General features: G+C 43.5%; 1 protein-coding gene across 3 annotated transcripts in view; it reads left to right on the forward strand.

Moving 5' to 3' along the window:
• Window positions 1–11,478, forward strand: part of LOC138152027 (tumor necrosis factor receptor superfamily member 10A-like) — a 47,677-nt gene that overhangs the window by 34,024 nt on the left and 2,175 nt on the right. The window contains exons 2-9 of one of the 3 annotated variants that reach the window (XM_069075668.1): window positions 4,316–4,403; window positions 4,902–5,030; window positions 6,584–6,698; window positions 7,086–7,162; window positions 7,245–7,349; window positions 8,560–8,597; window positions 9,255–9,422; window positions 10,482–10,554. In XM_069075668.1, the coding sequence (XP_068931769.1) occupies window positions 4,316–4,403; window positions 4,902–5,030; window positions 6,584–6,698; window positions 7,086–7,162; window positions 7,245–7,349; window positions 8,560–8,597; window positions 9,255–9,422; window positions 10,482–10,554 (793 nt within the window). Of the gene's footprint in view, window positions 1–4,315; window positions 4,404–4,901; window positions 5,031–6,583; window positions 6,699–7,085; window positions 7,163–7,244; window positions 7,350–8,559; window positions 8,598–9,230; window positions 9,423–10,481; window positions 10,555–11,478 lie in introns of all 3 variants that reach the window. The other 2 variants (XM_069075669.1, XM_069075667.1) reach the window with 2 other exon arrangements.

Genomic DNA, 11,478 nt, shown 5'->3' on the forward strand with positions numbered 1-11,478 from the left:
TGTAGCGCAGGGGATCACCTTCACTACAGTAGCAATCTCAATAGGGCTTATTTTCAGGGGAGGGCTTATTTTAGAGGAATCTTACACAGTAAGGGGAGGGCTTTTTTTCGGGATAGGTCTTATTATCGGGGAAACACGGTACTATCCCTACAGGGAGGCAGAGTAGGAGGTAGGGTGGTTGGAAAAGGTGTCTCCATGCTTCATTTCCTCCTTCATCCCCAGAATTTAGGAGGATTTGCCAACAGATCTGGCAACAATCAGATCCCAGAAGAGGGGTGAGACTGCAGCTATCAGGGATAGCAGCCTCAGGGTCCTGGTGACAGAGATGGAGTGGTCACTCTGCAGATGCAGGTGGCTATGCCTGTGGACCAGCAAAGGACTTTGAGGTAGAGGGACAGTGGGTCCTCAGGCAAGAAGCATATCCCCTGGTGTCTGATACCCATTCAACCCATCTGTCATTTCTGCCTACCCACTCAATACTAGTGCTCTTAGCACTTTCAAAATTTCACTGCCCCAGGTCGGCTAAGTGGCGCATTGAATAGCACCAGTCCAGGAGTCAGGAGGACCTGAGTTCAAATCCAACCTCAGACACTTAACACTTGTTAGCCGTGTGACCTTGGGCAAGTCACTTAACCCCAGATACCCAGCCTTCCTCCCTCCAAAAAGCAAAAAAAAAAAAAATTCAGTGCCCTGTGGCAAAACCTCCAAAACCCTCCCTTAGTTATAGCTCTATCAGTTAACCTATAGACTACTAGTTTTACAAAGTAATACAGTACTCAACAAAGCATTACTGAGTATTCCAATAATGGTAAACATGAGAGAATTTTCTAATAATTATTTGAAATATAGACAGAGATCAAAGTTCTTGCGAAGTGGGATGGGCATCTCATCAAGATCGCTTGCCAGGGGTGGGGTCCTTATCTGAACAAAGTAGAGGATGCAAGCACAGAAATGAAGTTTTTCCAGGAATTAGCAGTGTTTGTATCTAGGAGCAAAGAGAACCTGTCTAGTGTCAAGTTTCTTCTAAGCAAGACCCATAGGTACAGAACCTTGCAATAACCAGATCCCTCTGAGTCTGCCTCTTCTTGGCAGTTTAAAAATCCTAGTTTTGTCTTTAAAGTTTAAAAATGTGGCAGTTTGATGATGTTGTGGATCTTTTTGGGGGTTGGGGGGATTGTCTGTGCAAGAAAGGAGTTCTGCAGTCATCTGGATGGCTACATCGTGCTTGTCTATCAGTTGAGCTTTCTCTGATTATTTTCCTGATTCATGTTTTCTCTGTGTGTCTTTGGGTCTCTCTTATTATTGGAGCTATGTTCTAGATACACCAAACTTCCTCTTCACTTTTTATTATTGTGATTAAATTGGGAAGGGGGTTAAGTTTTTATCCATATCTTTTGTCTTAACATCACCTTCATTCCAATTATATCCTTTCCCTCTACCCCCACCCAGTAAGTCATTCCTTATTTTAAAAAGAAAAAAAGAAGTTCAACAGAACCATACAGCAGCTGTGTCTGACTGTATATGCAATATTGTACAGCCATAGTCTCACTCCAAAGGAAAGTACATTTTTTCAAGTCCTGTTCAGGACTAAGATTTGGTCATTGTAGCTTTTAACTGTTCATGTTTTCTTTTTCTTTTTTTTTTTTGGAGGGGGGAGGGCAGGCAATTGGTGTTAAGTGACTTGCCCAAGGTCACACAGCTAGTAAGTGTGTCAAACATCTAAGGCTGGATTTGAACTCAGGTCCTCCTGACTCCAGGGCTGGTGCTCTATTCACTGAGCCACCTAGCTGCCCCCTGTTTATGTTCTCTTGCTCTGTGTTGGGTTTGGTGGCCCACTGTCCCTTCAGTATCTCTCCATCCATATTTTCTTCTCTAGCTTCTGGAGTGTTTACAAGTTGTTGTTTTTCAGGTATCTCAGTACTTCCCTTTTGATGTCTTCATTACAGCATAGTTTAAGGCAGTGGTATCAATCTCAGATAGAAACAGGGGCCACCAGTCTGTGCACAAATAGCCCTGCGGGTTGCATTGTTGACTTGTTTTTAAAACAAAATGTTATCTATGTTTTATTTTATTTTTATTTATTTTGTTAAATATTTCCCAATTACATTTTAATCTTGTTTGGGCCTCAATCAGGAGTGTTGTAGGATGCAGGTCTTGTGTTTCAATGCATCAGTAAATTGGGAAACATTTATTTAAGCACCTACTATACGAGGCATTGTACTTTAAGTACTGGGGATATAAAAAGAGGCAAAATACAGTCCCTACCCTCAAGAAACTTAGAATCTAATGGGGCAGACTGGCTGACATATACATATACGGCAAGATATAGATACTTCTGGTGTCATGGATACCAAATTGGAGTCTAGAAACCCAGAGTTCAAATCCCACTTTTGACATGAACTCTGTGATACTAGAAAGTCACTTCATTTCTCTGCATCCCCATCTGTATTGGTGGAAGGAGTTCCCCACACCTATGAAAGGATTTCTATTTCTTTTATACATATACACATATGCATATATGCGTGTGTATATACACATACACGTGCACGTATGTGTCTACACATTTATGCACACACATGTATACATGTGTGTGCAACCCGCATGCATATGCATGCATTTATATTATATGCAGGCACTTATATTATGCATGTGCACTGTGTATTGCATGCATATACAAATGCATCCATACAATACACATGCATGCATGTGTGTATACACGCATATGTGCGTTGCATAGACATATATACATATATACATGCACGTATATATACGCATATGTATGTGATTCTGAATCCTGCCTTCCTTCACATCCTCCCTTTTGCTGAAGGCCTTTCCTAGTTCTCATCCTTTAGTCTTCTCTCTGAGATTACTTTCCCTTTTTACTCTGTATACACCTTGTGTGTGTAATTTCTTGCAAATCAGCCAGTAAACATTTATAAGATGCCTACTGCCTGTGAAGCACTATGCTCGTTTCCCCCTTTAGAATGTGTAGTCCTTGAGGGCAGGGACGGTATTTTTGCCCATTTTTCTCCCTTTCTATGGCACATAGTAAGTACTTAATAAAATGCCTTTTGACTGACTGAGTGAAATAGCCACAATAAAAATAACTAGCTGTCACATAACACTTTAAAGTTTGCAGAGCGCTTCACGGTATTGTCTAGTTTTCTCTTCACAACAACTCTGGGAGGTCGATGTAATATTATTATTCCCATTTTACAGTCGAGGCAAACAGAGGTTAAAAGACTTGCCCAGGGACACGTGGCTGTTAAGTATCTGAGACCAGATTTGAACTTGGGTCTTCCTGGCTCCAGACCCAGCACTCGCTGTAATATGCCACTACCTGCCTCTGTAGCTTTTATTTATTTAGCTTTTTAAGGTTTGTGAAGCACTTGACATTAATATACATACATATAAATGTAAATATATATATTTTGCAAGCAAAGAAAGGATGATTCAGTGTGTGTACTTTGCTAACAGGCTTCCTCCTGTTGGTTTTTGAAGGAGAGAGAGTGGAGGGGTATGTCCCTGGCATTGAAGGACTGGGAATGGAGTGGATACTGGCAGTATCAGTCTCTTATTTCTGTGCGATTTTTTTTTTTTTTTGCTTTTTGGAGGGCAAGTGGGGTTAAGTGACTTGCCCAAGGTCACATGGCTAGTTTTTGTGTTAAGTGTCTGAGGCTGGGTTTGAACTCAGGTCCTCCTGACTCCAGGGCTGGTGCTCTATTCACTGCACCACCTAGCAGCCCACGGCTGTGAAAAATTTTTAATAGAATCGGGGAATTGGGAATTGGGAAAACTCGGTAGAGATGAGTGTGAGCAAGCCTGAAAAACCTTCAAGATGGAGAGGTGCTGGAACTTGTTTCCTAGGATTAAAAATAATTAAAAAAAAAGAAACTATCAAAAGGAGCAAAACCTTGAAGCACAGGGAACAAGACTGATTACAGACAAGAGTTCCCAGTCAGGGGCATGAGACAGTTTGACTTTTCCCCTCACCTTCTTTTCTGAAAATGAGTCTGTTTCATATGGATCTTTATCTGATTGGTTGACTGGTTGATTGATGTGATCTACTTGTATTTGGGCCTGCTTTTCAAACTGGCAAAACTAAGAGACACTATTGCTGCCAATTAAGGAGATTGTGTAGACCTTCATTATTAACAAAAACTAAAAAAAAAAACCCAAACCTTTAAACATCAATTCAGTTGATGTTTTTATAGCTATTTAACTTGATTGATTAACATTCCAAGCATGAGGTAGGGATGAAGGATGGGATGGGGGATCTGGGTTCATGCCAATCCTTGTTTCTCTGTCTCCACAGCTCCTCATTGGTTTTGTTGCCCCCGCAGAGGCATTTCACCATGAAGCAGACACCCCACAAAACCAGACACATGACCAGTGTCCAGCAGGTATTTTGAGTGAAAATCTCTTACCTCTTTGCTTCTTTTCCCTCATTTTCTGGAAGAGGAGAGAGGATGTGCTCTTGTCTTAAAGTAGTTCTCTGTCTTTTGCCTTCATTGCTTATGCCTAGGGCCTTGGGCACACCGGGGAGCTCTAAGCCCTTTGTCCATCAGAGTCAGCATCAATAAACATTTATAAACCAGGCTCTATGCTGAGAGTTGTGTCTACAAAGAAAGGCATAGGATAATCCCTGCCCATCACAGTTGGGGGGGCGGGGGAAGAGAAGATAAACACATAAGCTGAAAAGTAGGGGGCGGGGTGGGAAGGGAAGGGAAGGTTACTCTGCACTAGGGAAGCCTGTACCCTTGGGGGCATGATTAGAGGAAAGTGAGGGTTTCAGCGTTGATTTTGAAAATGACTCTTTACTGCTTTCATAACTCCAACCCCTAAAGTCCTATCCAAGTGAGCCATAGAAAAAGTCACACCTTACTCTTTTTGTCTTCTAGGACAATACCTTCAGAAAGCTTCACCCCCTAACACAGCAGCAGGGTGTAAGCTCTGTGACAGTGGAGTAAACTTTACCGAGTACCCCAATGAACTTCCCTCCTGTATCCCTTGTCGGATCTGCAGGCCAGGTATTGGAAATGGAGACCTTAGGGCTAGAGTAGAGACAGGGTGGTATCAGGGGAAGAGTATATAAGACCTCGGTTTCCTCATCAGTCAAATGAAGACACTGACTTAAGTGATATCTCAGGGTTTGGGTGCTTGGAAAAGGGGGCAGAGCGTCCTGAGGAGACATAAAATCGAGCAGGACTGAGTGCAGGATAGTCTTTCTCAGTCCTAACAGTATGGTTCTAAGAGAGTTGTGGGGCAGAGATAGAGGGATGGGGTTTCAGGAAACATCAATTAAGCAACTTGAATTACAAGATTATTTCTACCCTTAACCAGCAGAGGGCAGAGGGAGAATTTAAATCGGATCAGCTTTTGTGCATAGGAACTTGGTTCCGATGATTAAAAAAACAATAGCACTCTATCACAAAAAACTACTGATAGCTCAGCAAACAAGTGTAGATGGAGTCTAAGGTAGCACATGTTGTATTAGAGGAGTCTGGCTTTTCTCCATGCTTCCTTTTTTGAAAATGAGTATATTTTGCAATGATCCTGATTTTGCATGGATTCCCCCTTTCATTTGCCTTTTGAGTGTGCAAAATGTTTACAACTTTGATATGACCCCTTGTATCAAAACCAACTGGTAAACGAGCTCAAGTCAAAGAACATTTATTACGTACCTGCTGTGTGCCAAGGATTATGCTATATATAATATATATTATTCACCTAATAGATTATATGGTCACATGATATATGCATAAATACAATATATACTATATATGAATATACAACATGCTATATACCTGTATACAGGCACACATCTATATGTCACATGTAAATATACGTGTATGTCTATACCAATACATGTGCAGGTATACATACACGTGTGTGTTTGTATGTATTGTGTGTATGTTTGGTATATTACATTACAATATAATAGCCAGTATCCTGTACTCAGTCCTGCTTGATTTTATGTCTTCTCAGGCCATGCTTCTTCCAAGTACCCAAACCCTACCTATATTCTAAGGCCCAGATCAAGGACTCCCCACTTCATGAAACCTTCCCACAGTTAGCCCATCCCATGCCAATGACCTTCTATCTATGCCATTCACCTTGGCCCTTGAAAAATAAACACAAAGCAGTGTCTGATTAGCAGGTCCTCTCTGTGTCCAGTTGTGTGCTTCTCTGGCAGAGGCTGTACTTTTTTTTTTTAATAAGCAATTGGGGTTAAGCAACTTGCTCAAGGTTACATGGCCAGTTATTTTGTGTGGGTGCCAAGCATCTGAGGCCAGAACCGATCCAGGGTCTCCCGACTCTGGGGCCGGTGCTCTTACTCACTGCACCGCCTGGCCGCCCCGAGAAGCTGTACTTTAGACTCCTCTTGGGGTTTCTCTATCTCTCATGCCACACAGGCCTAATCCTTAGGCGTGATATTGGACACACAGAAGACTGTCAATATATTTCTCGGGCTGAACTGACTTGCTTTGAATAGCAGAAGAGGTAGAGAGGTTTGGAGCTGACTGGCCATGGAGGGTGAAATTTGGATGTTCCAGGCATAACTCATTCTCTGTGTCCCTAGACCAGGAAGAGGTGATGCCGTGTAACACCACCCGGAATACCCAGTGTCACTGCAAGGCTGGCACCTTCTGTCCAAAAGATCATCCCTGCGAGATCTGCAATAAGTGCAAATCCAAGTAAGTACCCAATGGGGGTCTCCCCAGAGCTAGGGACTACTGGGAGGAGACAAAGAGAAAGTCTTGTCTGTCAGTCCCTTTTCCCCTTTATTCTTCCCTGCAAATAGTCATATTTGCAGTCTCCCTTTCTTCAAGTACTTCTGGGTCTGGCCATTCCTCTGTAAACTGTTTCTCCTCCCAAAACAACCTCACTATTCTGCTTTGGGAGAGTATATACACCCTGAAGGCCCTCAGATCTCACCTGATGGCTGAAACCAAGTTAGAATGACTTGCTTCCCCCAGCCTCAGCACCTCTCCTTGCTCATCTTCTGAATCTGGTCCTGCATTACCTTTTCTTAAAGATTTTGCCTGCATCTCGTTCAGACCTTCCTATTTCTTTATGCTTAGGTGCCCCGAAGGGATGGTAGAAGTCAGCTCTTGCAGCCCCTGGAGTGACTTGAAGTGTGCCTACTCTCAGCCATCAGGTACTCACACAGTATGTAGAAGTAGTTGGTGGGGACTGGGTGGTCCCAGGACACACATTCACCATTCCTTTTCCATCCTCAGACACAAGAAATTTTTGGATAAGAATTTCATTGCTGATCGTAACAATAGTAGTCGTGCCTGTTCTCGTCATTTTTTTCTGGTATAAGTGCTGTAACGTTTCTGAAGGTAAGGGAGTTAGCCCTGGGGTGAGAGTATAGAGTGGGTTAAGTTCCCTTTCTCATGTTGTATTGCTCCCCCATCCCCCTCCCGACTCATCTCCTCTCCCCTTCAGCACACATACCTACCTCTACCTGTGTACATCTGACACATCCATTTCTCAAGCCTTTCCTCCTTCATGAAACCTTCCCTAGTCCTTCTTTATTAATTCAGGTGATCTAATGGACTGGACACTCAACTCAGCCCTAGGATGAGCTGAGTTCAAGTCCCACCCTTGATGCTTATTAACCTATGTAGCCATGAGCAAGTCATTACCTCTGGTAGGTAGCCGATGGTCATAAAGTTGTTCTGGATGGCCTCTGATGTATCTCTACCACCTCCATAGAGGTGGCCTTCCCAGTTTCATTCAGCTACATAATGAGTTTTCTTATCTGTAAAATGGGAATAATAATAACCTATCAGACCTATCTCCGAGGATCTTTACAAGCTTTGGTGAGACAGTATTTATAAAGCGCTCTGTAAACCAGTTGTTATTCATCTGTCCTTCATCGGTTCCTACTACAAACCACAACTGGGCCACACAATTTAGTACTTGACGATATGCTGATTTTTGTTCATTATCTCCTGTTATTTGCTAATTGCTTTATACTGGTCTGCTTCGTCTTTCCAGTTAAGTTATGTGCAGGCAGGGACTAGGCTTTAATTTATGCCCTTTCTCCTCCTCCTCTGGCCCCCTCTCCCCCATAGCCCAGTCCAGCACTAGGCAGATAGGAGGCATTAGTGAAAAGCTTTGTGCTTGATTGATTTACAGGACTTGCAGATGAGGAAACTCAGGCCTGGAGAGGCCACTGTCTCTCCCCTTACTGGGTTATATCTCTCTCCTTGCTTGAGAAAACCTCACCCTTTGGGAGTGATTATACAGAAGCATCACCCATGGGCCTATGACTTCTGAAATCTGACTACCTCCTTTTGACTGGTTAAGTCTCCTTAAACTATTTCAGCTGCTCCTAAGATCTGTTTTCCCCCCACATCCTAACTAGATCCAGAGAGCTAGAAAAGCGACCCTCTCTCCTGTCCTCTGCCCCTCCTCACTTAATCAGGTGATAGCTGGTTATCAAACGCTCACTCTATACCCACTACCATCTTGCAACCTTGGTGGGATATCGTTGGAGAGATGGAGAGCTTTCCCCTGATCAGGCACATTCTCCTTCCTTTCTAGCTGGTAACTTATCTCCCAGGAATCCTTTGGACTTCAAGGTGAGAGACGGTTATATTTGTGTGTTTTGTTTATTTGTAAATGGGTTGCAGAATGTCTCCCCTGCACTCACTGAGGCACATCTGGGGCGCACATCTTTTAGGGTCCAAAATTGTATACATTTCTTCAGCATCCTTGCTTGGCCATTTTGCCTCAGGCAGACTCACTTGGAGGTCACATTGCTGGGTCACCCCATTGAACATTCAAGGTTTTCTATAAATGGTTCCCAAGTAAGAGCCTCAGTCTCTGGGATGGTGCCAGAGGTTACACATGGGCCTTTTTGAGAGCTTCAACTTTCTCTCTTCCCCACCCTTTCCTTGACATTTACATATCTTTTGCCCTGTCACTGTTAACACCAATCTCCTCTCCCCAGAACCTCCCCTTTCCCTGCTTTGGAAGTATAACTATAACCTAGACCAAGAAACTCCCCCAGGGTACCAAAGAGCTTACACCAGATACTTTGAGTGTTTCCTGCCCTCCCTACTCATCCCTGGGCTAAGCATGCATGGCATCTAATAGGGGAAAAAGGAGAGAAATACCCCTCATACTTTGAGGCAGTTATAAAGAATCCCCCCCCCCCTGCCGCCGTGAACCTATGGCTTCTGAAATCTGACTACCTCCTTTTCTGTGGTAAGGGATATTTACTATCCCTCCTACAGAATGGTTACCACCCACAGCATCCCAAGGCCCAGGATAATGAAGATGTCAAGCAGAATGATCTTCAGGGAAAAGCAGATTCCCCTGAGAATCAAGGAGATGAACCTCAGGTGCTGTTGACAGAAGTTATAACCGTTCCTGGGACCTCAATGCAGAATGGCTGTCATCTGGTGAGTAGAATCATCAGATCAGAGTTACAGCTGAAAGAGGAATCTTAGCAGTCATCTCATCTGCCCTCCACCCTCCTTCCCTCCCTTCCCCTCCATTTTACAGACAAAGAAACTAAGATCTGGGCAAATTAGGTGATTTGCCTAAGGTCACACAGGGCAGCTAGGTGGCTCAGTAGACCCAGAATCAGGAAGACCCAAGTTCAAATCCAGTCTCCAGCACTTACTAGCTATGTGGCCCTGGGCAAGTCACTTAATCCCTGTCTGCCTCAGTTTCCTTATCTGTAAAATGGGGGTGATAATAATAGCATCCCCTCTCCCCCCAACTCCCAGAGATGTTGTGAGAATAAATAAGATAATGTTTGTAAAGCACTTTGCAAATCCTCAAATATTATATAAATACTAGCCATTAGCTATTATTATTAGTAAGTAGGAGAACCTATTTACAAGACCCTAGCACCTCATTGTACCGTGCCTTATGGCTTCTCAGTTACATGGTGTCTTTGAAGTAGAGACTGCTACCCTCCCTATATGTCCAGGTAACATAGTGGTCACATCCGTGGGCAGACAAGGTCCCCCAAGAATGAGGGGAATGGACCTGAACTGACTTTCCTGCAGGGATGGGGTATTCTTGTAGTAGGACTAGCTAGGAGTTGAGGGGGAAAGGAATTAGTTATGAGAAGGGTAGGCTTAATATTACATTTCTCTGGTACTGCTCATGACCCCTTTGAGATAGGCAGGACAGGTATAACTCTCCCTGTCTCACAGTTGAGGAAACTGAGTCCTAAAGAAGTCCAGAGGAGCGGCTAGGTGGTGCAATGAATAGAGCACCAGCCCTGGAGTCAGGAGGACCTGAGTTCAAATCTGGCCTCAGACACTTAACACTTACTAGCTGTGTGACCTTGGGCAAGTCACTTAACCCCAACTGCCCTCCAAAAAGCAAAAGATGAAGGACAAACAACAGCACAAAGTCCAGAGATGTTTTCTTCAATGTCACACAGTACACAGAAGTGGGAGCCCAGGCCTCCCAACTTGCATTGCTTTTCCCATTCTCTCTTGCAGGGGCAGACAAAAGCGATGGCTTCTCAGGTTGATCCAAAGTCACTATTTCCAGTTGATGGTGACCATATCAAGAGTAAGTTTTTTCTCTCTTTTTCTTTTAAAAGTCTTGGGTGTGGGATGAGTGCCTGGGAGCAGAGGGCCTGAAGAGGATGCCCTAAACTTAGTCAAACACAAAGACCACAAACACAAACACACCCTCAATATACATAAGGATCCCTGAGGGCTGCATATTAATTTAGTTTCAAAATGTAAGGTTATCTATGTTGGATTCTATGTTTATGTATTTTATTAAATATTTCCCAATTCCATCTTAATCTGGTTCCTGCTAGACTCTGGAGTGTTGTGGCCTGTAAGGCCTTAGTGTTTGACACCTTCCCCTTAAGTTTCTCCACCTTACCTCACCCAGACTGCTTGGTGCTGCTGGGGTGGGATCCTGAAGGAATGAATGTGCAAGGGTCAAGCAGTAATGATTGCTGTAAAGTTATTGAAACTGAAGTTGAAAAGACCTCAGAAAAGCTCCTGTTTCTTGTAGCTTCCTTGCAGTATTCTCCACTCCTTGCCTGTCTGAATCCATGCCAACCCACAAATGACTGCCCACCTCCCTGAATTCTTGAAGTACTCATAGTGTATAGCATTCATTTGCACTTACCAAAGGGCATTTACCATAGCAGAATGCTGTGTTTTCCCTAGCTAAGCTATATGCCCTGTGAGGATAGTAGCTATGTTTTAAACTTTGTTTTAACTGGGGTTTTTTTTCAGTCCCCTTCAGCATACCCTGCTCCCTACCTTCCAACATGGCCAAAGTATTTGTTGATGATTGATTAGGAAAGTAGGCCTAAAACAGGCAAGTTATATCAGAGTAGTCAGTCCTTTTGTCAGCTAGCCTCATTGACTTTTATTTCATATCCCTAGAAGTCTTCTCCCTGTCTCTCCCTTCCCTTCGCCCCAACATACACCACTCCCACTAACTGCCTGCATAACTTTATTTCTTCTATAG

This window comes from Petaurus breviceps, unplaced genomic scaffold (genome assembly GCF_028583685.1).
Source record: "Petaurus breviceps papuanus isolate PSGF00001 unplaced genomic scaffold, PetGlider_PUasm1.0 90919, whole genome shotgun sequence".
NCBI classification, from domain to species: Eukaryota; Metazoa; Chordata; class Mammalia; order Diprotodontia; family Petauridae; genus Petaurus; species Petaurus breviceps.